This window comes from Ascaphus truei, chromosome 16, assembly GCF_040206685.1.
Source record: "Ascaphus truei isolate aAscTru1 chromosome 16, aAscTru1.hap1, whole genome shotgun sequence".
NCBI lineage: Eukaryota > Metazoa > Chordata > Amphibia > Anura > Ascaphidae > Ascaphus > Ascaphus truei.
This window is the reverse complement of record NC_134498.1, coordinates 47,234,656-47,259,046: the sequence shown is the minus strand read 5'-3', so window position 1 is coordinate 47,259,046 and position 24,391 is coordinate 47,234,656. Positions and strand designations below refer to the sequence as shown.

The 24,391-nt window shown below is 44.9% G+C and overlaps 1 protein-coding gene across 5 annotated transcripts in view; it reads left to right on the top strand.

Moving 5' to 3' along the window:
- Positions 1-24,391, top strand: part of AMMECR1 (AMMECR nuclear protein 1) — a 65,473-nt gene that overhangs the window by 18,488 nt on the left and 22,594 nt on the right. For all 5 annotated transcript variants that reach the window (XR_012788433.1, XR_012788434.1, XM_075573462.1 and 2 more), the window contains exons 2-3: positions 9,062-9,591; positions 20,580-20,690. Coding sequence is in view for 3 of the 5 variants with exons in the window: in XM_075573462.1 (XP_075429577.1) it covers positions 9,233-9,591; positions 20,580-20,690 (470 nt within the window). In the remaining 2 variants the exon portion in view is untranslated. The remainder of the gene's footprint in view (positions 1-9,061; positions 9,592-20,579; positions 20,691-24,391) is intronic.

The following is a 24,391-nucleotide window of genomic DNA, read 5'->3' as shown; positions in this document are numbered from 1 at the left end:
GGACGGGATTGCTGCTTTAGCTTCACCTCCACTTATAGCAAGTTAAACAGACTTTTATTGGTCGGTTCTTTGGCGGGAAGCGAGGGTTCAGAGTGTGACGGTATTTTGCTCCCTGTTTGTCCCTGAGAGATTTGGGACGTGGTTGGATGGAGCAAAGAAGGAGTTGGCAGATACATGTGTAAAAATGGGATGTATCAAGCTTTGCCCTGTGGGCAGCCACATTTCACCTATAGCGCCCATGGAAAATGACCTCTAGTTCTGTGACGGTATACACCTGGGAGATGTAAGGTTTTCAATGCACAAGTTATTGCACTTGGAGCACCGCGACCGAATTCCCCCCGGCGTTTGGCCACAGGGGGTCCCTCCTGCTTCTCCTGTATGGTAAGTCATTGGGTATGGGGTTCATTTTAAGGTAGCGAGATAACTTAAGAAGTTTTAGCGTTTAGGGGGTATCTAGGGGTTTTAGCAATTGGGGTAGGGGGTTAACTTTAGGGTTTTTCTGGTAAGGGTTTAAGGTTTTTAGAGTAGGGGGTAGCGTTAGTACTAGCTATTAAGATTAGGGGGTTTAAGGGTAAGGGCGAAAGTTAGTGACTTACCTTAGTGGTGAAGCAGCTGGCGGCGGACGATTCCTGCGGCGGAGATTCGGTTGCGGCGAAACAGCCACAGCCAAATGTCCCAGACCGCTTGGAGCAGATGCAAACATTCAAATAATAAAGTTTTTTAATGTGAATTATGGCTTGTTTTTTCTCAGGTGCTCTAGTCACGGCCCTTAGATAAATATAGCCTGACCCTGACTGCGTCTGTCCTTGCGCACTATTGCCATGCAGTGCGCTGTCTATGTAACAGTCCTTGGATTTTTGGTGGAAATCAGACATCAATCATTTCAATTTGCCGTCTCTGCAGGATCTGCCACAAACAGAATGCAATGTGATTGCAAATGCACTGCCGTCCTTAAAGTACCTTCACTGGATTGGAAGCTCTTTAAAGCTGCAGTTCAGTCTTTTTTTTTTTTCTAATTTATTTTTTTACTTCAATAGTTTCATGTGAGCAATCTCTACTTACCTAAAGAACTGTATAGCTGCAGGTCAATTCGTTCTCCATGTATTGATAGGTCGAAATTTGGTGACATAATTAGAGCTGGCATATGTTTTTCTTCTGCTTCTGTCACTCAGTGGAAGCTCGTGAATATTCATGAGCACTCCTGCACTGACATGTGCTAGAGGGAGGGCAGGGCTGACAAAGGGGTGTGCCAGGGCTTGTGACAGGACATGAAGGGGCAGTGCCTTAGCAAATAGTTGTTAAAATAGAATACAAGAAAATTGGTCTTTCAAAGTTGTTTTTTTAAAAACAGAAAATGCTAAAAGTATTTTTTCTTACTACAGAACTGATTTATTAAAAAAACACACATGCAGGATATTGACTGAACTGCAGCTTTTCACAGCCATCGTCCTAAACTTCCTCAAATGCAAGAAATATAATTGTATCAACCCCAGTACATTTGGTGCAAGTTTCTGAGCCATATAATGTTAATGAGTAGAAAATTAGAGATGGAAAATCAAATTGAACGACGCTCGCTTCCAGAATAAAGACAGCAGTAAAACATTCGTCTATATCACGATAATGTCCGTGCAGAGCTGGAGTTTCAATTTATACAAAAACCCAACATTTCTTCATTTGTACCCCTTTCTTCTTCATTATTTATATAATGCTGCCTAAAAGATGGCAGAGATGCGTACCTCCGTAGGGGGTGTCATTATCTCTGCAGCCAGGGAACGGCGTGTCTAAAGAAATGGTGGCGTTTAAATGTCTTGTGTCACACTGGCCAATAGGAGGCTGTGATGTCATCCCTTGCGACTTCCAATTGTCCAGCGTGATCAGGACCTTTAAACTCCACAGAGATACCGGCACCTCCCACGGAGGTAAGTATCTCTTACCATTGGCCTGGTACTCACGCTCTGGCTCCTCGCTGGCTTGTGTGAGGAGGGGGGGGGGGTGCGGGGGTGAAGAAAGAGGGTGGCAGGAACTTTTAATTTGGGATTTATTAGGACAGAACTTAGGCATCACAAACAGCACTGGTTTTCAATGCGTTGGGACTCTGGAGTCCAGTTTCCTCTTGCTATGAGACTTGTAGCGCTCACTCTCACTGAGAGTCTCTTGCCTGCGCAGGACAGGTCAGGGAATGACCCACTGAAATCCCTGGCACTCCCCTCTAGGACTTTCCTCTTGAAACCCCATGGGGAAATACGCTCTACTGTAGAGTAGGCTTACTGGATCACTGGTCCATAAGGCCCCCCTCCGCCCCACCGCCTCCCTAACACTGGGGACTTTGCCCTAGCACTGAAAACAATACAAGGGGTTCTGCTGCTTGCCTTACAGGCTAGAAGAGCTTGGAGATCTCCTGAAGTCCTCCTGGATGGCAAAGAGGGGTCCTCCTCATGTTAATTGGGGTCTGAGTACAAAATGTTCCAAACTTTTATAGTCAGGGGGTGTGAACAATATTCTACCCCAGTATCTGGGCAGAATAAATGTTGCAACCTGGTCACACCATATACTGTACATGTGACCATCTAGCAACTTGTAGAATTAAAAGTTACACTGCCCCTATACAAGTGCAACATATTAGACACAACATCGTGACTACATTGTGACTAAATCACATGTACTGAGGTCTGGTGAGGATGTAACCCCTACACTGCCTACAGCAACCAGGGCTGACATGCAGTGATTTTCTAACTCTAGCAGGGGTGCTATATTAGCTACACCAGGGGTTCTCAGCTCCAGTCCTCCAGACGTACATAGTTTGCCCATGTATTTATTTTGGGGGAAACTGGAGCGTGAAGACTGACATCCAGCACTTAGCAACGCAGAAATGTTCAGGTTTTGTGGTCACACGAGCCCAGGAATATGTCACAGGACGTGTGCTGAAAAAAACCATGCAAACACAGAATGTAACGGCAGGTACGAACCAGGTACCCCCGTCTCTGCCCATTCTCCTGTCCCACGTGGCCCCTTGCCTGCCCATTCTCCTGTCCCACGTGGCCCCCGTGTCTGCCCATTCTCCTGTCCCACGTGACCCCCCCCATGTCTGTCCATTTCCCCATCAGCTGTAAAACCTCAGATGCTCTTTGATCCTTGTGGCGCTCTTTCATATTTGGGATGTCGCCTTGTCTCTACCCCACGCAGGTTTGAATTCCCTTGCTGTATTAGGCCCTACCACTTCTGCTGGGCTGCAATTCCATGTATCCACCACCCTTTTCTCGTGAAGCGGACGGCCAGGGAAGAGACTTCAAAATGTGTTTTTCTCTGGCGATGGCCGTGTCACGTGAACGGTTCAGCCAATGAGGGTAAACCGCTCGCAGCCACGCCTCCGCGCCTCCTCTGCTCTGTCTCCCCGGTATAATCAAGATGCTGCTCGGCGGCAGTGCAGGGTGACGTCACAGGACAGCGCTGCCGCCTTGCAGCTCTTGGTATAATCAAGGCCTAAGGCAAGGGTGTGCAAACTTTTAAGGATGCGCCCCCCTGTCTGTTCTCCCCCCGGTTATTTCTGATGCCACAACATCATATGACACCGTAGATCAGGTAAGGGAACTTACAGAGGCATTCGCGCCATCCCAATGCATTTAATTTAAATGTGTTGGGGAAGAGTGCGGGGCCTCTGTAGGAACCGTGCCCCGCCAAGAAAATCTCGCGCTCCCCCTCAGTTTGCGCAACCCTGCCGGTGGCTAACTCCAGTCGTCCAGGCCACCAACAGGTCCTGTTTTAAAGATATCCCTATCCTGAAGCAAGATATTCTTATAACCTGATATGTTGGTGGTGCTCGGGGACCGGAGTTGGACACTCCTGCTTATAGGTGCACATATTAAGGTCCTTTAGTCTTTCTTGATAAGTCTTATGCTGTAGATGGGGGGGCGGGCTCAACTCCAGTCTTCAAGGGCCACCAACAGGTTACGATTGAAGGATATCCCTGCTTCAGCACAGGTAGTGCTGTGGCTCAATCATTTTGATTAGGTCTCCTTTGCTGAAGCAGGGATATCCTTAAACCCTTGCCTTTCAGGGCTGGAGTTGAGCCCCCCTGCTGTAACTCATGCACCATTCTAGCGTCCCTTTCTTGCGCAATCTCCAATTTATTTGTATCCTTTCGGAGATATGGACTCCAGAATTGAACCCAATGCTCAAGGTGACGCCTCACCAGTGACCCACGAAGGAAGAACGTAGTGGTTTAAATTGCTTAAGATCTCTGAAGAAAGGCCAACCAACACGAAATGGCCCATCAGCACATGGATAGGGAACACAAGGTTTTACATCAGCAGAGAGAAGTTCGAGATATTGTGGGGGGTATCTCCAAGGACTGGTACAATTTGCTGTGGTCACATGGTCACAACAGTTTAGCCAATGTGGGACAATTTGCCGCAGGGTTTAGGCTTGTTAGGGGTTAAGGTTAGGAATACTATGGTCAGGGGCGTTTACATTAGGGTTAGTGGGTAGGGTTTGAAGATTAGGAATATTAGGGATTAGAGTATTTAGGGTTTTAAGATTAGGAATATTAGGGGTTTCAGGGTTAGGAGTTTAAGGTTAGGAATATTGGGGTTGTTAGGGTTAGGAATATGATTGGTTAGGATTAGGGGTTAAGGTCATATGTTGCAGTTATCGTTATTACCCAAAATGGCCCGGATCCCCCCCTCCCCCCCAGCCTCATCTGTTATTTGGAGACGTGTTCCGTTCTGGAGCAATCGCCTCCAGAAAGACATTGAGAGCGTGAATTCACCTCTAAAACAGGTTTGCAATTTTCACCTACTCTGCCAAAGTTGTGGTTGTATTGTTATTCACACTGCAGGAATATGTCAGCGCTTTATATAAAAAATAATAATACAAATAGGTCTCTGCCTCTCTAGGGATAAATAAAAAAAAAGGAACAATCAAATACAGAGAGAAGGGGACAATATATGATTGGAAACAACATTTTTGTACTGTGACTTTTTCTGTACTTGGGATTTCATCTGTTTGGGGATTGTACTTTGTAAGATTTTGCATTAGCCAGAAAAAAAAAAAGTATGTTATCTAGAAACGAATAAAGGACATGGCTGCTTTAACACCTTCACTGCCAGAGGGGTCTGTGTGTATCTGCTTTGCGGTTCCTCTTCCAAGGAAGTGGGTGTGGCAGGAGGTTGGGAACGGAAATAACTTGGTTAAGTACAGCTGAGACGGGCAGAATTCCTGAGAGATGATTTATAAAATGTATTGTAAACAAATGGAATTATAAATGATCAAAAAAAGCGGTGCGCAACACTAGTCCACAAGCCCCTCCCTAACAGGTCAGGTTTTAAGGATATCCCAGCTTCAGCACAGATGGTTCAATCAGCGGCTCAGTCAAAGACTGGGCCACCTGTGCTGAAGCAGGGTTATCTTGAAAACCTGACCTGTTGGAGGGGTCTTGAGGACTGGAGTTGAGCTTCCCTGCTCTAAAATCTCATTTAATTTATAACTTCTTTGTGTAGTGCCATCCTGCTGCTGGCAATGAAAAAAACAAGCACTTTCACACCCACATGTATGTACAGTATACAATATATTTAAAAAAACTGTTTTTTCAGTATACAATATATATATATTTATTAGAATGAGCATTGCTACGGTTTTTTGTAAGTCTTCAATGTTTGTTCTGTCAAGAGACAGCAGTTTAAGTGCATTATTACCAGAAAACAGCATCTTCTTTACATCATTGTATTGATTTTAAAGCAACATACAAATGTATTCAATTGGGCTTACCCTAATCACAGGTTCCATTGTAAAACTATCCAGAAGTTTTCTGTTTTTAATCAATAGTTCTTATTAATGTTTGTGTGTTGTTGTGGCTCATCTGGAAACAGCTGTTTTTGATCCCCTCTCACTGCACTGTTCAGCATTCATTCCCATGAAGAATAAATATAAATCCTTTAATTGTGTCTCCGTATAGGGATTGCGCTCTGCACCCAAGCACACTTTCAGCATTTCAACCACTGTATAACATATGTGTGTGTGTGTGTGTGTGTGTGTGTGTGTGTGTGTGTGTGTGTGTGTGTGTGTGTGTGTGTGTGTGTGTGTGTGTGTGTGTGTGTGTGTGTGTGTGTGTGTGTGTGTGTGTGTGTGTGTGTGTGTGTGTATATATATATATATATATATATATATATATATCTTTTTTTTCTTCTATAGCGCTGCTAGTGTGTGTAGCACTGTATAGAGAAATCTTTGCAGGCACAGTCCCTGCCCAATAGAGCTTACAATCAATATTTTTTGGTGCCTGTCGCAGAGGGAGATAAGATGACTTGCACAACATCAGAAGGAGCTGACACCAGGAATTGAACCAGGCTCCCCTGCTTCAAACCCAGCCAATGCCTTCACTCACTGAGCCACTCCTTCAGCGTGTGCGTGTGCGTGTACGTGTGCGTATAAAATAAAGGGATAGGCACACCAAAAATATGCAAAAAAAGGCGGGGGGGGGGCTTTTATTGGCAGAACATTTCGGCGACCCTCTGGGTGACTCCAGAGGGAAGCCGAAACGTTGAGCGAAAAAAAGATATTTAGTATATTTTTGGTGCGTCTATCCCTTTGTTATTTTTGTATAGGACCTTGTAGGTACTCTGATAACAGCACCCTCTCCTGTAGTCTGGTCTATTCTATTTAGGTGCGTGCCTTAATCCTTTAACAAAATGATATGTATATATTACTACAGACCTGCTGTGTGTTCCCCCCTGCCAGCTGTTCCCACACTAACTTCTCCCCCTTCCAACTGCTCCCACTGGCTCCTCCCCCTTCCAGGTGTCCCCACTGGCTCCTCCCCCTTCAAGGTGTCCCCACTGACCCCTCCCCTTCCAGCTGTCCCCACTGGCTCCTCCCCATTCCAGCTGTCCCCACTGACTCCTCCCCCTCCAGCTGTCCCCACTGACCCCTCCCCTTCCAGCTGTCCCCACTGACCCCCTCCCCCCTTCCAGCTGTCCCCACTGACTGCTCCCCCTCCAGCTGTCCCCACTGACCCCTCCCCTTCCAGCTGTCCCCACTGACCCCTCCCCTTCCAGCCGTCCCCACGGACTCCTCCCTTTCCAGCTGTCCCCACTGACCCCTCCCCTTCCAGCTGTCCCCACTGGCTCCTCCCCCTTCCAGGTGTCCCTACTGACCCCTCCCCTTCCAGCTGTCCCCACTGGCTCCTCCCCCTTCCAGGTGTCCCCACTGACCCCTCCCCTTCCAGCCGTCCCCACTGACTCCTCCCTTTCCAGCTGTCCCCACTGACCCCTTCCCTTCCAGCTGTCCCCACTGGCTCCTCCCCCTTCCAGGTGTCCCCAATGACCCCTCCCCTTCCAGCCGTCCCCACTGACGCCTCCCCTTCCAGCTGTCCCCACTGACTCCTCCCCTTCCAGATGTCCCCACTGATTTCTCCCCTTCCAGATGTCCCCACTGGCTCCTCCCCCTTCCAGGTGTCCCCACTGACCTCTCCCCTTCCAGCTGTCCCCACTGGCTCATCCCCCTTCCAGGTGTCCCCACTGACTCCTCCCCTTCCAGATGTCCCCACTGATTTCTCCCCTTCCAGATGTCCCCACTGGCTCCTCCCCCTTCCAGGTGTCCCCACTGACCCCTCCCCTTCCAGCTGTCCCCACTGGCTCATCCCCCTTCCAGGTGTCCCCACTGACCCCTCCCCTTCCAGCTGTCCCCACTGGCTCCTCCCCCTTCCAGGTGTCCCCACTGACCCCTCCCCTTCCAGCCGTCCCCACTGACTCCTCCCTTTCCAGCTGTCCCCACTGACCCCTTCCCTTCCAGCTGTCCCCACTGACCCCTTCCCTTCCAGCTGTCCCCACTGACCCCTCCCCTTCCAGGTGTCCCCACTGGCTCCTCCCCCTTCCAGGTGTCCCCACTGACCCCTCCCCTTCCAGCCGTCCCCACTGACGCCTCCCCTTCCAGCTGTCCCCACTGACTCCTCCCCTTCCAGATGTCCCCACTGACCCATCCCCTTCCAGCTGTCCCCACTGGCTCCTCCCCCTTCCAGGTGTCCCCACTGACCCCTCCCCTTCCAGCTGTCCCCACTGGCTCCTCCCCTTCCAGGTGTCCCCACTGGCTCCTCCCCCTTCCAGGTGTCCCCACTGACCCCTCCCCTTCCAGCTGTCCCCACTGGCTCCTCCCCCTTCCAGGTGTTCCCACTGTCTCCTCCCTTTCCAGCTGTCCCCACTGACCCCTTCCAGCTGTCCCCACTGGCTCCTCCCCCTTCCAGGTGTCCCCACTGACCCCTCCCCTTCCAGCCGTCCCCACTGACGCCTCCCCTTCCAGCGGTCCCCACTGACTCCTCCCCTTCCAGATGTCCCCACTGACCCCTCCCCTTCCAGATGTCCCCACTGGCTCCTCCCCCTTCCAGGTGTCCCCACTGACCCTTTTCCCTTCCAGCTGTCCCCACTGACCCTCCCCTTCCAGGTGTCCCCACTGGCTCCTCCCCCTTCCAGGTGTCCCCACTGACCCCTCCCCTTCCAGCTGTCCCCACTGGCTCCTCCCCCTTCCAGGTGTTCCCACTGCCTCCTCCCTTTCCAGCTGTCCCCACTGACCCCTTCCAGCTGTCCCCACTGACTCCTCCCCTTCCAGCTGTCCCCACTGGCCCCTCCCCTTCCAGCTGTCCCCACTGACCCCTCCCCTTCCAGCTGTCCCCACTGGCTCTTCCCCCTTCCAGGTGTCCCCACTGACCCCTCCCCTTCCAGCTGTCCCCACTGACCCCTTCCCTTCCAGCTGTCCCCACTGACTCCTCCCCTTCCAGATGTCCCCACTGGCTCCTCCCCCTTCCAGGTGTCCCCACTGACCCCTCCCATTCCAGCTGTCCCCACTGACTCCTCCCCTTCCAGATGTTCACCACTGGCTCCTCCCCCTTCCAGATGTCCCACTGGCCCCTCCCCTTCCAGCTGTCCCCACTGACTCCTCCCACTTTTATGCTCTCCCCACTGACCCCTCCCCCTTCCAGCTGTCCACACTGACCCCTCCCCTTCCAGCTGTCCCCACGGACTCCTCCCCCTTCCTGCTCTCCCCACTGACTCCTCCCCCTTCTCTCTCCCCGCAGGGCCTGAACACTCCTCCCAAGCTGCAGCCGGGGGCGGCTAAAAAGGGAGTGGGCGTGGCTTCCCCCGCGCGTGACTGACAGCAGGAGAAGGCGGAGCGCCAAACACGTCACCACGCCGCCTCGTGCGTGACGCACGGGGGGGAGGAGGGGTGACGCTCGACGCACAGGAGCATGGGTCGGAAGCGGTGCGTGGGAGACTGTTCCAAGATGGCGGCGGGCTGCTGCGGGGTGAAGAAGCAGAAGCTGTCCAGCTCCCCGCCCTCCTCCTCCGGCGGCGGTGGCCCGGGGGGAGCGGCCGGCTCGCATTGCAACGGGGAGCTGGGGGGAACCGGGGGAGGAGGGAGCGCCGCCCGGGTGAACGGCTTCTCGCTGGGCTGCGGGAACGGCCTGTCCCCGGCCTGCGGCCTGAGCCCCGGCTCCAGGAAGATGGTGGTGTCGGCCGAGATGTGCTGCTTCTGCTTCGATGTGCTGTACTGTCACCTGTACGGCTACCAGCCGCCCCGCACGCCCCGCTTCACCAATGACCCCTAGTAAGTGCCGGCTCTGCCCTTTTCATAAGGAGGAAGGGGGGGGGCAACTAGGGGTGTGTTTTTGGATAGGGCAAATAGGGGCCCGCGAGGGGGGAGGGCAATTAGAGACTGGACGGGGGGAGGCAACAACGGGTGCGAGTTTGGGGGAGCAGGGCAACTAGGGGTGTGTTTTTTTGGGGAGGCAAATAGCGGCCCTTGTGGTTGTGTGGGGTGGGGGGAGTGCAGTTAGAGGCTGGACGGGAGGCGGCAACTAGGGGTGTGTTTGGGGGGTGTGTGTTTGAGGGGGGGGGGGGGGTAGGCAAATAGGGACCCGTGGGGGTGGGTTATTATAGGCTGGTTGGTGGGGGCAGGCAACTAGGGTACCGTGAGAGTAGGTCAACTGGAGGTGTGTGAGGTTGGGGTGGTTGGCAAAAAAGAGTGTGAGGTTGTGTGCCGGGCAAATATAGGTGTTTTGAGGGGTGGGGAGCATGGGTGGTGGGGAAATAGAGGCCTGTGAAGTTTGGGTAGAGCAGGAAAATAGAGGCCCGTGAGGTTGGGGGAGAGTGGGCAACTAGAGGCCAGATACTTATGCAAGACCTGTATGTATATACAGGCGATTCAGAATGAGCTAGGCTGCCAATACAGTGTAAAGGATAAAGAACACTACACAGAACTTTGTACCAAAGAGCTTGCAATCTACTTTGGTGGGGGTCATGGAGAGAATAGGATTAATTGTTGAGACCGTGATCTAGTTCTGTTTGCCATTTGAAATGATTCATAGTTAGCATGGGTTGTGAATGTTAACTTTAACAGCTGGGACCTGCCAGGTCAGCATTTTCCCTTTGTCTCTGTAACCCTGGTAACTGTCATACGCAGCGTAACCCCGTCTTATTAGTGTGCTGCACAGTTTGCTGTGGATGTCGCGCTCGTCTGCTTTTATAATGATCACTGTTAATGTCCCAGTAAAACATCGTAGTGGTGGTTTGACTGCCATCAGATAATTTTAATTGCAGGGTGAATATTTACTAGTAACGTCTGCTTTGCTGAAAGGGTAAAAAATACCAGGTCTACTTGTATTTTGCTGCTTTGGCTACAGTTCATTCATACGTTAACCATGTTGGAACCCTTTCCCCTTTAAACCTATTTCCTTTACCCCACCTTCTAGTGCCATACTCAGAGTCAAGTGATCGGGTCATGTGTTAAACATACCACTGATGTGGCCAACTCAGTGAAATTACTATTACAGGGATGGGCCAGTCCCAATGACCACCACCAGCAGGTCAGGTTTTCAGGATATCCCTGCTTCAGCACGGGTGGCTCAGTCAAAGCCACCTGTGCTTAAGCAGGGATATCCTGAAGACCTGCTGGTGGTCATTGGGGACTGGGGCTGGCCCACCCCTGCACTATTGGAACTGCTTAACTTCTCAACTCCTACACAATTTTAATTTAATGTCACATTCCTCCTTACACAAATTCTTCTGTATTATTTGGAAGGACTGTTCTTTTCCCCAATGTCCTGATAATGATCGGATGGTTAGGAGTGTCACTTTTTCCCTTTGGTTCAAGTCAAGCAGTAGATTTTGGCTTCACGTTTTCTGCTTGGTTTGCATGTATGTTTTTAGTTCCCGAAACATTTTCCGCTTGCAGTCTGATGAGAAACGGTCTTTAATTCTGAAATAAAAATGAAAGCTGCTAAATATTTTTGAAAATACTTGGGCACAAGTGCTATCCCCCCACATAGGAACAAACTGAAACAATGACAGCCATATAATTATAAATAGATTTATTAAAAATTAGACTACATTAAAAAAAAGAATAGTTTGTTCCTCCCTACCTCCTGATCAGGTCATCCTATTTATTCACACTCCCTGCTTATATGTTAACCAACTGGAAAGAAGGGAGAGTAAGGTAATATGGTGCCAGTCTAGGCCACAGATTAAAATGCTTACAAAAATTGTCACAAACGTTGAAAACAAAATGAAACAATAGCTTCTGCTTTGCCTTCCTGGCACCAGTTAAGAATGAGTAACTGATGTTTTGTCATTCTTTCTCAGTAAACACACTAGATCCAAGATATTTACTTAGGACTCATTTGCATTTTTGCCAGACATAAACATTTTAGCTTCTTCAAAACCGTGCTCGTTTATACCCATTATATTTTATTATGAGTTTTAACCCTTGGAAAGTATCATTGCCATTAGTTGTTTGGACCTGCATTATTATCTTATTGAAATGTGGCTAACATATTCCAGAGTAAGAACAAAACCTAAAATACATACAGCTTTAAACATAATGGGCAATGAGGTACTAGCTCCGATAAGCTTACAATCTCTAAAAGGAATGGGACAGAAGACCAGGGTATTATTCTATGGACCCTGCTAGCTAGGCAGCACAATATTAGTTGAACTCCCGGGTTCTCATCGACCTACAGGTCTGATTCATAGCTGGGCAAGGTACAGACAATGCTTATCTACATTCCCACGTAGGGGTTATATCTCCACCTAGACAACACTCTATACTGTCTGCCTAACAATCTGACTGTCAGAGCCTGACTGTTTATGGTGGGTTTATCTGTATTAGTACAGTGAGTCCGTACTTGTCACTATTATTTTAACTTATTTATATAATTAAAGTTTTAACCCAATTCAGAATAGTACCCATTTATTTTAAGGGGGTAAGACTTTTATTTGATCATTAGTGTGGGGATCTCACTAACTGGTCTCTCTCCACACTCATACTATTGTATAGTTTTCCCACTATTCAGGTTATTCAGAGAGTTCATGTAATTGGTTATTCCTGTCTCTCGCTGCCTGTGGAGAGAAATACACTTCTCTCTGCTTCTATTAATTTACTTATTCCCCTAGTGCACCCGATTGCCACCTTGGTTGAGCGGGTGGAGTTTTAATTACCCTAGATAAAGCCTTTAGTGGCAGAGGGTCCTGTCATCTCTCTGACCATGGATCCTCCTGCACGTCCTGGTCATGTGACAACTCTTCGGAGCGATCACATGATACCTTTCAGTTGCTGACTCCCAGGCTGGATGTGAAAGGGGGAGGGTTGCTGCCAGTGTGTATCGTGTACAGCCACTAAAAACGAGTGAAAGCCACTGACGTACAATACATCTTAATTGCCCTTGAGGTAGCACTTTCATTGACGTATGTTGGGGGCACGGAAAATGCTAGTCAGGAAGGTGCTGGATATCCAGCCTGTTTAAAGAGGTGGGCTTTGAGAGCTCTTTTGAAAGTAAATTGTGGTGTTGAGTCTGATGGTTTGGGGTAAAGAGTTCCACAGTTTGGCTGCAGCCCTGGAGCAGTCTTTGAGTTGGGAATGAGAGGACTTAATGAGGAGAGCTGTAGGTTATGAGCCAATAAGAGACTGCGTGGGGGACTATTTTGAGGGTAGCTTGGAAATATAGAGAAGGGGCTGTCCTAAAGAGCTTTGTGGGTGAGAACCAGAACCTTGAATTTGATCATGCTGGGTATAGGTAGCCACTGTAGAGACTTGCACAGGGAAGCTGCAGATCTAGAACGGTTGGTGCGGTAGAAGAACCTGGCAGTAGCATTTAGGATGCACTGGAGAGACAATTGAAAGAGAAGGTCTGAGCAAGTTACAGCCATCAATGCGGGATATTAAAATTGCATTAACTAGAATTTTGGTGAATTAATGTGGTGTGGAATAAGTGTATTTTAACAATGTTTCGGTGGTAGAACTGGCAGGTGGGTAACTTGATGCATCGTAAAAAAAAGGAGAGGTCGGAATCAAGTATGACACCTAGTGTGATATCAGGAAGATTTGGGAGTTTTCTATTGCTAGCGAGAAGTCTGACATGGTGTGAGAATTGGAGGGAGGGAAAATGTTTTGGACATGACGTAACAGTTGGTCACCCAGGAAGAAATAGCAGAAAGGCAATTGGTGACATGAGACTGGAGAGATAACAAGTGTTCAGCAGAATATCGGTAGATTTAAGCATCATCCACGTAGAGGTGGTAGTGAATACCAAACGACTATTAGTTTGCCCAGGGAAGCCGGTTATAGGGAAGATGTCCTGAAAGACAGCTCTTTTGAACACCAACATTGAATTGGATTGAAGAGGAAGTTCCATCAAAGGAAACACTGAAAGGAGTGGTGGGATAAGCAGAGAACCAAGGAAGGACAGTGGTACGAAGGCAATAGAATTCGGAATCTGGAGTAGCAGAGGGTGCAAAGCCGGAAGCAAAGCCAGCAAAGAGGTCTAAAAAGAAAACGTACTTGGACAATACAATTGCTAACCATATGTTATGTTTGAGATTAGACAGGAGACCTCAAACATTAGTTATTGTGTGTGTGTGTGTGTGTGTGTGTGTGTGTGTGTGTGTGTGTACACACACTGGGAGCGTTTAGTGTAATACCACCTTTTCTAGTCTAGTAAATACAGTATCACTTAGAGAAAATACTCATGGGCGGTTACAGCCAAATGTTGGAGAGGTTGTTTTAGTTTAAATGTTTTCCTTTTCAATTTTGAGAAATTCTTTAAATCACAACTTTTTGTTTTGATCAGGAAAAAGGATTGAAATGTGTTGAGCAGTGTCATGTATTAGAAATGTGTTTAGATACATAGTCTGGCTGTGGAATATGTGATGGACCGCCATATAAATGTATGTGGCATATAGTGAAACTTTTTACATTAGCGATTCTACAGAATGTATGAGATAATTTAAAGTGCTATATTTTACGAAACTTGAGTGCAAAAACTCTGATAAAGTTGCTTGTATAATGTCTTCCAAGGTATACCCCATGTATATACCGGGTAAATTGAATTTGTTTTCTGATTTGTACAGCTTTTCTTTAGAAGTTTTTTTTGGCTTGCTCTATATGCTCCTATTTGAAGATCAAAACTTTTTGCTAATTAGAGACGCTTGGATTGTCATTTTGCTGAATGCAGAAATGTTCAAGATACCCTGTATCAGTGGAAGATTCCTACCTGCAGTAGCTCAGATGTTTTTATCAGTAGCACCATAGCACAACTCCCAAGAGAGCAGTTTGCCCAAGCGCTTGTGGAAATATTATTAATAGCTGCCCTAAAGCACATTAGCTGCTATATACCATGGTAATGCAGTCATATTGACAGATTCCATTGCATAAAAGGAATATACAAATGTTGTGTGTCTCTGTGTCTCTGTGTCTCTGTGTCTCTGTGTCTCTGTGTCTCTGTGTCTCTGTGTCTCTGTGTCTCTGTCATTTTCAAGTACAAGACACTCACTATTGGTTCATAACTTGGTACAGTATTGCTCTGTAAAAATCACAGCTATTTTACTTTCCAAAAAATGAAACCATTCAAGGACTTTGAACCCAAAGTTAGATATAGAAGACAGGTGGTCCACAAATTGGTTCACATTGCTCCTTCACAGCTGTTAATGGTCTTGATCGGAACTGTCAGCTCAGAGGCTGGATTCGCAATCCAGGGGGTATATCTGGGCCCTGACACAGCTGATGAGTCTAATTATGCAGATACGGATATCTGACACAAGAATACAATAAGGAGGCACTTAATAATGAACATTACTTACCGTGATAATACCTCCATTACGGCATTCTTTTCAAATGGATTCTCTAATTGGTGTTTTTGAGAAATGCAACAAAGATCTGTTTTTAATCTAAATTTCAACACGTGATCATGCACTTTTAATGTCATTAAACAAGGGGATTTGTCACTTGAGGGTGTTCAGTCTCATGCCAATGCTATAGTAATCGATGATTGAGCTGTAGGAAAAAGCTGGGCGAGTTAAGAATGGTGTTTCCCTTAAAAGAGCCTGGGAACATATTTTCAGTGCAGACTTTATTAAAAATAGAAGTACAAAACACATTAAGTGTGACCGATGAGATAAATAGATGGGGCACAGTCATTTTTTTTTTTTTTAAGCTCTGTGGACTGGTCTATGAAGATTTATTTTCTCTCTGGTCCTGTTGGTCCATTAAAAGGTATTCAAATTAAGTGTAGATTTGTTTTTTGTTTTTCATAACCAATAAGGCTACTAGTTACCTAGACGGGCTTTGTGAAACTAGGGCCTTTTAAAGTATTTTATGCTTAGTTTGGAGGATATTCAGCCTGGCTGATCTGGTATTTCTGGTATCCTTCCCATATGTAAACATTCTTTCATAAGCTCCGATGTTGCCGGGGGTTGATGCATCAAGCCTATGCAGACAAGTTTTGAATCCATAAATTATTTGTAAGAGGAATGAAAATATGGGATGCATAATAAGTTTGATTAATCGTTGTACTGTTTGAATCGGACAATGTAGGCATTGTTCGTGTTGTTTCTGTTCTTACTGGTTTTTCCTTGATGAATCCGGTTTTAAAACCTTAAAATGATCCTGTAAAATAAGCACGCTAGCCTAAATTTCTGTGTCTTAGATTGTATTTTGCAACTTGCTAATATAGTTTTATAGTTATGTTAGATCTACTGTCAGTACTTAAAATGATGTAACCATCTATGTAGTGTACTTGTGAGTAGTACAAATGCTTGGCAACAACGGCATAGTGCAAATATTTTGAACATTTATATATATATATATATATATTTTTTCATGGAAATGTTGCTGTAATTTAATTGTGAGTTCATGCAGGCCCATTTTTAGAGAGGTAAATGCCAGGAAATGTACTTGTTCGGCTTAATGACGAGCAGAATAACATCCAATAATTGAAGATGAGTCACTGTAAAGGAATTAGTGATGTTAATGATGTATTAAGAGGATCATCTTTAACTGCACCAGAAATGGTTTTATGTCCCCATGACTTTAGAGCAGTGATTACCAGCAGGGGGTTTGAGAACCCCTAGGTTAGTGACCTGTCCCTAAGGGGTTTGACAATAACATTCTGCACTGAAGGATCCCAGGCAGTATAGTGTTACTGAGCCTGTGGGGGGACTGCACACATGGTAAGGCCCTAAATTACATGTGGTTATAGCTTACAGAAGCAGCTTCCAAAGTCCCTCCCCACAATGCATTGGACCTCGGAGTGTGTGACACTATACCCATGCTGCCTGTACACACTGAAGTGCAGTTTGGAGCCTTAAGTGTTTATTCCTCCCACACAATCTCAGGACCCTATACTGCCTTGGATCGGTCACACAGGTTTGTTAGAGAGTCTGAGTTGCAATAAGATTTGCTAAATTAGTGTTTTGCTTAACAAACATTCTGTTTGCATTTATTTTCTTTAATTTCCATAGCAGGAAATCCGAGCAACTTTCTAAATTCTACTGGATTTGTTTCAGTATAAACACAACATGAAGTTATTCAATCTTCAATCAGCCTCTCTTCATCCATTCACGTTTCTTTACTGACATTTATAGTACACAATGTTTAATTTGCCCAGTACAAACGTGTATTCCTTTTCCTTCCGTTTAGGTTTCCATTTTTCGGATAGTCCATCTGGTACATGGTGCAGTTTGTTCCTTTATTCACCATATCAATAATGGGGGGAAAAGATATGCAAGAGACCTGAACGCAGCAGTCTCACTAATTGCCAATTCTATAATTTTGATAGAATCCAGCTTTACAGCTATGCAGTAACAGAGGGGAGTAGGGGGTATGATAACTTTTTTATTATACGCTTTCCAACCTCTCAGAGTCCTTAATCAGGTCCTATGCCTATCAACTATTTGTTGGCCCAATAAAATATCACACCCCCTACTCCCTCTTCCTCTTCTGCTACTGCATAGAAGAAAGGAGAAACATGGCTACCCACCCAGCTTTAGAGCTACAAAAACATCCTTCTATTAATCAAAATAAACGTGAAAAGGCATATACGCGCATGCAGCGGCAGATTTCAAAATTTGCCACCCCTTGCCTGTGTCGGCCGTCTCCTTTCTGCCACCCTCCTGCTCCTTTGGAAACCCTGTCAGATGACGCAGTGGGCGTTGCCATGGTAACGTGGCGGTTTTTGGCATTGCAACTTCACGTTGCCATGTCAACGAGACGCCGTGCGATGTCGCTTTGGGGTTGTCCGCAGCGTCATTTGGCGCTGGGATTGCAATGGAACAGGAGGGCGGCAGAAAGGAGGCTTGTGACACAGGTAAGTACATTCCTATTAGATCCGATATCGCTGCAAAATTATATGGGGGCGGAACATTTTGCCGCCATAGGCCCGGCCTAATGGGAAATCTGAAATTGCACGCATGCATTTAACTGTAGAATTTCAATTAAAAAATATTTGTTCTTATTAATTAGACATTAATAGTTTAAATGAACACCTGGGTATGGCAAATATTTTTTTTATTTTTTATTTTGGACTGGTATTTATGTATATTCAGCAAATGCAGGAGCAGTAAGATACTGTAATCCGAGGAGAGAAACAGAAATGCACATGTATTAATAGACAGCAGCAGGACACTCACTGATGTATAATGAATACGTATACTGGGTACGTATCCTAAGAGGAAGTATAATGTATACGTATACTGGGTACGTATCCTAAGAGGAAGTATAATGTATACGTATACTGGGTACGTATCCTAAGAGGAAGTATAATGTATACGTATACTGGGTACGTATCCTACGAGGAAGTATAATGTATACGTATACTGGGTACGTATCCTAAGAGGAAGTATAATGTATACGTATACTGGGTACGTATCCTAAGAGGAAGTGTAATGAATACGTATACTGGGTACGTATCCTAAGAGGAAGTATAATGAATAAGGATACGTACCCAGTATTCGAAGAGGAAGTATGAATACTTATACTGGGTACGTACCGTCCTAAAAGGAAGTATAATGAATACTTATACTGGGTACGTACCGTCCTAAAAGGAAGTATAATGGCTCTCTAGAAAGGCTCCTGCAAAAGCTGAAACATTGAGTATTAAACATCACCTTCATTTGCATCTTTGACCTCGCCAGTTCTTATTTATGGTGTGGGACTGGGTTATGGGTAAGGAACTTGTCACTTTCTAACTTCTAATTATTTATTTTTGAATCCTGAAATATCTTGTTTTGCATCGTTACATTTTGCACTTTTCATTGATGTTGACTTAAAGAAGGAAATAGAATCGAATTTAGCCCCCTCGCTAACAGGGACCTTTTGTAGCAAATCGGTTAACGCCTCAATCCCTCTCAGAATATAGATTTTTCTAACCTTACCTGAACTGATGGTCCCTGCAGCGCTCGTGGTTCCTGAGATTTGTAGCGGGGGTTGGTGCTGGTTGTGGCAGCAGAGTATCGAATGGACCTGATGAAGTTGCATCTCTCTATTGGCTGCCTCGAATCAAGTGGGACCAGGGCACTATTTTCTGTCCAGAAGGAAATAATCTCTCCCCCACGACCGTACAAAAGGAACGATATCTAGCTCCATGTTCAGGTAGTTAAACCCCCCATCTCAAAAAAATAAATGTGCCCGGTGCCAGTACTGCAGTAACATAAGGTATGGGAGGGGGCGTGGTGGGGTGCGGCAACGCTGCTTTGAGTGAATCCTTTCTACTGCAAATTGGCTATATATACACACACACACACACACACACACACACATCACCAAAAAATCTACTCTCCACCTAGTACCACACACGTGTGCTGCTTGGCCCAATAGGAGCTCGCCACGATGTTAAATCCACTCGCCCGGGGCTTGCAAATGTATAGGTTTGTCGATCACTATATATATAGTCAAAGTTATTGCTATAAATAAAATGCAGTGGCGCGTCATTTCCTTTTTAGAATCCTACATGCGAGACAGCTGTCTAGTTTAAAAACAAACTAGCGTTAGACCGGGCTAAGGGAATAACATCTGAATACGCATAGATTGCTAATCTGAAGACTATTTAAGCCTCTCTTCTGACTTTCATTTCTCGATTTTTGCCTTTTTGTTCTATTTTTTTTAAATTCGCGATCGGATGATCATTTTATGGGATTTACCTTTTGCTGGAACTTCCCCCTTCTCTTCCATGGGAACTTTCAATTCAGTAAGGTTAGGAATTGATTGCTACTAGTTGGCTATTACCGTGAATTATTGTTCTGTTAACCAATATTGCGGTCCGTTCAAGTCATAAAGACATTATGCAGAAACTCTTGTCGGGGGGGGGGGGGGGGGGGTTAATGTCACTTCATTATTTTCCATGTCTTGACCTTTGCATCAGATGTGAGATGGATTGCTGGCCGTTTAAAAATAAACATATATTCGTGATGCAGCCTCCAGTGGCTAAAATAGTCCCTGTCTCTGTAGCTGTTGTGGTGTAGCAGTGCGCAAGAAAGTCCTAGGGGTGAACATATAAAATACGGAGATTAGTTAGTTCTACATTTCCCTACGATGACGGGAAAAATCATATGGCTGCTGCATGCTTGTGGCAGAATAAACTGTATGTTTGTACGTTCCTTATTTGTTTTCTTACCTTCTATTTGCAATGGAATGCAGGAAGTTCTGTAGTGTCCCATATTTGTCTATCCTGAATTTTGGCTACACACCTTAGCAGGAAGTTCATTTATATTGTTTGTGTATCTACCCTGTCTCTCAGGTTGGTCTTGTTTCTCTAATGTGCATTTTATTAACTTGATCTGCTTTAAAACGGATTGAAGAGAAACCCCCCCCCCCCCTTTTTTTTTTCTTCGTGGTAATTTTTAAGTTTCCATCTTGAAAACGCCGCAGAGATCTGTTTTCATTACCCTGGGAGTACAGAACAGAAGTGTTTCTCAATCTCATTTTGTTCAGTGAAGGATATAAAATAAAATTGGACAGAGGGTAATAAAGTACAAATGGATTTAAGGACTGAACATGACTTCGATCATATGTATTTGCTTTTCCACAAACCATTGTAAACAATTTGCTCTTATGTTTGTATATTTAAAAAAAAATGAACTTTTTTTTTGATAGCCTTTTCTGATTTTTGTTAAAAAAAATAAATAAAATAATTTTTAAAATGTTAGTTTATAGACCAATCTTTTGGATTTCCCAATGAGTTGATAAATGCATGTCTGAAATAAGGTTTAGATCTTTTGGGTTGTTTTTTAGCAGTCTGGTAACATTGCATTTCTGCTTCTCTCTGCAAGCCCGCTATTTGTAACATGGAAGATTGGGCGAGATAAGAGGCTGCGTGGATGCATTGGGACATTTTCTGCCATGAACCTGCATTCAGGACTCGGGGAGTACACACTTACCAGGTAACTATTAGTCTTCTGTTTGTTTGGGTAGGTTTTTTTTTTAATGGGTGTGTAATGTTTCTTGCCAGTATGGTCAAAAAAAATGATTTAAATTGATGCCATTTTGTATTTCTTAAGATTTTTTTGTAGCTGATTGAAATTTGTCTGCAGCCTAACTGGCAAATGTGATAACATTACATTTTTTGTATCTTTGTCTTCAGATGTGAGACAAATACAATTATGTGAACATAATTTAGGCATTTAGGCAAAGATTTAGGCATTTAAAAAAAATATATATATATTTTTTTAAAGGACTAGACCTAATTAAATATTTCCGTTGTAACTAATGAAACAGGCGGTATAAGTCTAAACGATACTGCTTACCCCAAATTCTTATCCAAACCCCCTACCTCAGTAAAGGACTACAACATGAGCGAGCAACTCCAGTCCTCAAGGGCCACCAACAGGTCAGGTTTTCAGGATATCCCTGAGTCAGCACAGGTGTCTGTCAGACTGCACTACCTGTGCTGAAGCAGGGATATCCTGAAAACCTGACCTTTGGTGGCCCTTGAGGACTGGAGTTGATCAGCCTTACAGAGGGTTACTGTCATTTTGAGCTTTTGTTTTGAGGAGGGCAAAGGAATGACACATTGCATGTGACTTGATGTTCAAAATTTAGCATTGGTTCCCCGGTTAAGGTATTTCCAGGTGCCCCACCTTCAAAATGTATATTCAAATAGTGAAAGTTGTAGTAATGCTTTAATTTGAAGGTCTATTCTCTGGTGTCAAAATCTGGTTGTCGCTTTTTCTCTTGCTAGATGCAAAAGTATAAAAGGCAACGGGGAACTCGTGAATTGAAGAAAATGATCTTTTTTGAGGTTACATATTCCTCCAATGCGTTTCGGTTCCAACTTGGGCCGAAACGCATAGGAGAAATATGTAATCTCCAAGACACTTTTCTTCAATTAATGAGTGCCCCACTGCCTTTCTACTTTTGTATCTGTTAAAATATGGGATGTACCTTTTAGGATTAGGACCCAGACAGCGTTTGGTGACGACCATTGTTCGTTACGGTACTAGGAGTCCAAGCTCTTACAAATCTGTCTCTAATTGTTTGAACTAGCACACTTCCTGCAAGAGATTTAAAAAAAAAAAAAAGTCTGTTTTCCATGTATTCCTTTTACCTGCAATCTGTACTCGACTCACCCGTTGTAATGAATGTCATGTTAATTTCAGCTGTGATGAAGCTGTATGTAATACATTGCTTTATTAATGCTTTTCAGGTGATGGTGTTTGTAATGCATTGCTTTATTAATGCTTTTCAGGTAATGAAGTTAACGTTGCTGATCATTTTATATTTGCTTAGCAAGTGTTCACGCTTGTGATTCGAATTATTGTCATTTCAAAATCTCACACAGGAGGTGTATACATTATTTTATATCTGTATAACCATATCCGTATACATTTACAGCCCTGCCAGGCTGTTCCTCCATAATGAAACATGAACGTTGATCCGGCTTTGTTGAATATTTTTGGGGGTTCCGTGCACCCCTTGTCCTCCAAACCAAGATAAATACCAACCCTTCCATATGGTAATAGTTTGTGTTGGCATGTACAGAGGAAAGATGTGAGAGGCAGCGATTCTAATTTGGGCACATTCCAAGTACTCAGGAAGATTATGCTACTTGTATTAAATATCTTCTTACGTATAGCACAGGTGGTCAACTAGAGTCCTCATGGGTCACTAACAGGTCAGGGTTTCAGGATGTCCCTTCAGCACAGGGGGCTCATTTGGTAGCTCAGTCTGCTTGAATGACAACCTGAAAACGCGACCTGTTGATGGCTGTAGTTGGCCACGCCTGCAGTATAGCATTGCAGTTTTCTTGGAGGGTTCTAGGTATGCGCTTAGCTTCAATGTGGGTTCTAGTACTTCTGTTGCAATCCCACTGCTAATATATGGGGGTCCTGTTTTTCCCCGGTAAATTAATTTTGTCTGAATTTTTACTGCCCTATGTTCCTTAAAATGATTCTAGGCCATCAATCTAAGCGTTTGGAAAGGCAGCCGTAGACTGATTCTTACAGATTCAAATAAGACCTCATAGACTAGTTACTAATGAGCTTTATAATGATCTATTAAACAAAGGCAGAAAACAGATCGCATCCAAGGAATGGTTCATGCTACAGAAATGCATAATTTGCAGAAGTAATACAGTGCTTTATATTCATTGCTTTGAAATGAGTATCCACTTCAGTGACACTTGCCATAAGAGATGGTGGCTCATGACTCATTGGTCATTTTAACTGACTGGACACTATCTGTTATCCTGATGTAGGTATAAAGTTATCTCTTAATGGCCTGTTGCCTAATGCCCTAATCCATGGGAGAAACATTGCTTACAAAATAAAATGAGGCCTTTTCTTTCACTTCGTTTTAAGGGACTCATTAGACAATGTTTTCACACGAGATAGTGTTGGGGAGTTCCTAAGCATTATGATACAGGTTTGAAAGCAGAAGCACTTTGTCCAGGAAAGTTATTTGCTTAACACGTCAGCACTCCCGCCCTTTATTTCCTGACATTATCTAGGTTAAAAGAAGAAATAACAATAAATATCATCTCTACATGCGCTTTACCACATTCTGCCAAATCAGGCAACTATGCGGTGTGTATGATGTGGCAAAGTACCACGTTAGCCATTGTTTCTTCCTGATACACCATGTGTAGGTAATTTGCCTTTCATTTAATTTTAACATGATGTAGGCAAAAAATGAGCATAAAACACAATTGAGATCCATGCTGTGTGTGGGAGATGCAACTTTGCATATCCAAACGTTTTAATGTTTTTTAATTACATAATACCCATTAGTTTTTCCATCGGCCATTCTGCAATGTGCTGGAGAAATAGTATCACCCAACCTCTCCACACCACATGTCTGTATTACTTTGCTGAGGTTGAAACCCTTTCTAGCAGATTGTCATACTGAGACTGATTTGTAGTGCCAGTTATTCGTGCGGAGCCGGCTTGAGCAAAATGTCACATTAGATTATAACTGGGTGATCAAAAGTAACCAAACTAGAGCAGTTTCTCGTCTGTAGGACGTGACCTTGAATGTAAATATTGGTTATATTAGTTGCATACTTTCTCAGTCATGATCTGGTATGTATTGGCATTCCCAGCATATACATTACCTTTTTTAAAACTTCATATCACTCTCTAACATAAATACTGCTGTGCTTGTCCCATAAATAGCCAGTGACAGGCGTTCAGTACTGCATTAGGCCCTGCAGTTATTTCCAGCTGTGTACCTTTTCCTGGTTTGCAGTGCCCTATGAGGTTAGTGACCACATGTTGGTAAGAAATGCACCTTCCAGTTCTGTTAAACCTTCTAGTCCTTAGAATTTCTTATGGGCGCAAGTCAAGGGATCTGAACTGCAGTCCTCCAGTTTTTCCCCTCCCCTCTTCCCCCCCCAAACAGGTTTTAATGATATCCCTGCACCACAGATTGAGCCACCTGTGCTGAAGCAGGGGGATATCCTTCACTTAATCTGTTGGGGGAGGGTGGGGGGGATCTTGAGAACTGAAGTTCAGAACCCCTGGTTTAGGGACTTTATTTCTCTTCATTCTTCTGGAGGCACATTCAGCGCATATTTTCCAAAGTATTCCCTTATACTATTTAGTTATGTTCCATTTCCGCCTGTGCATCGGTGTAAATTAGATGGGTC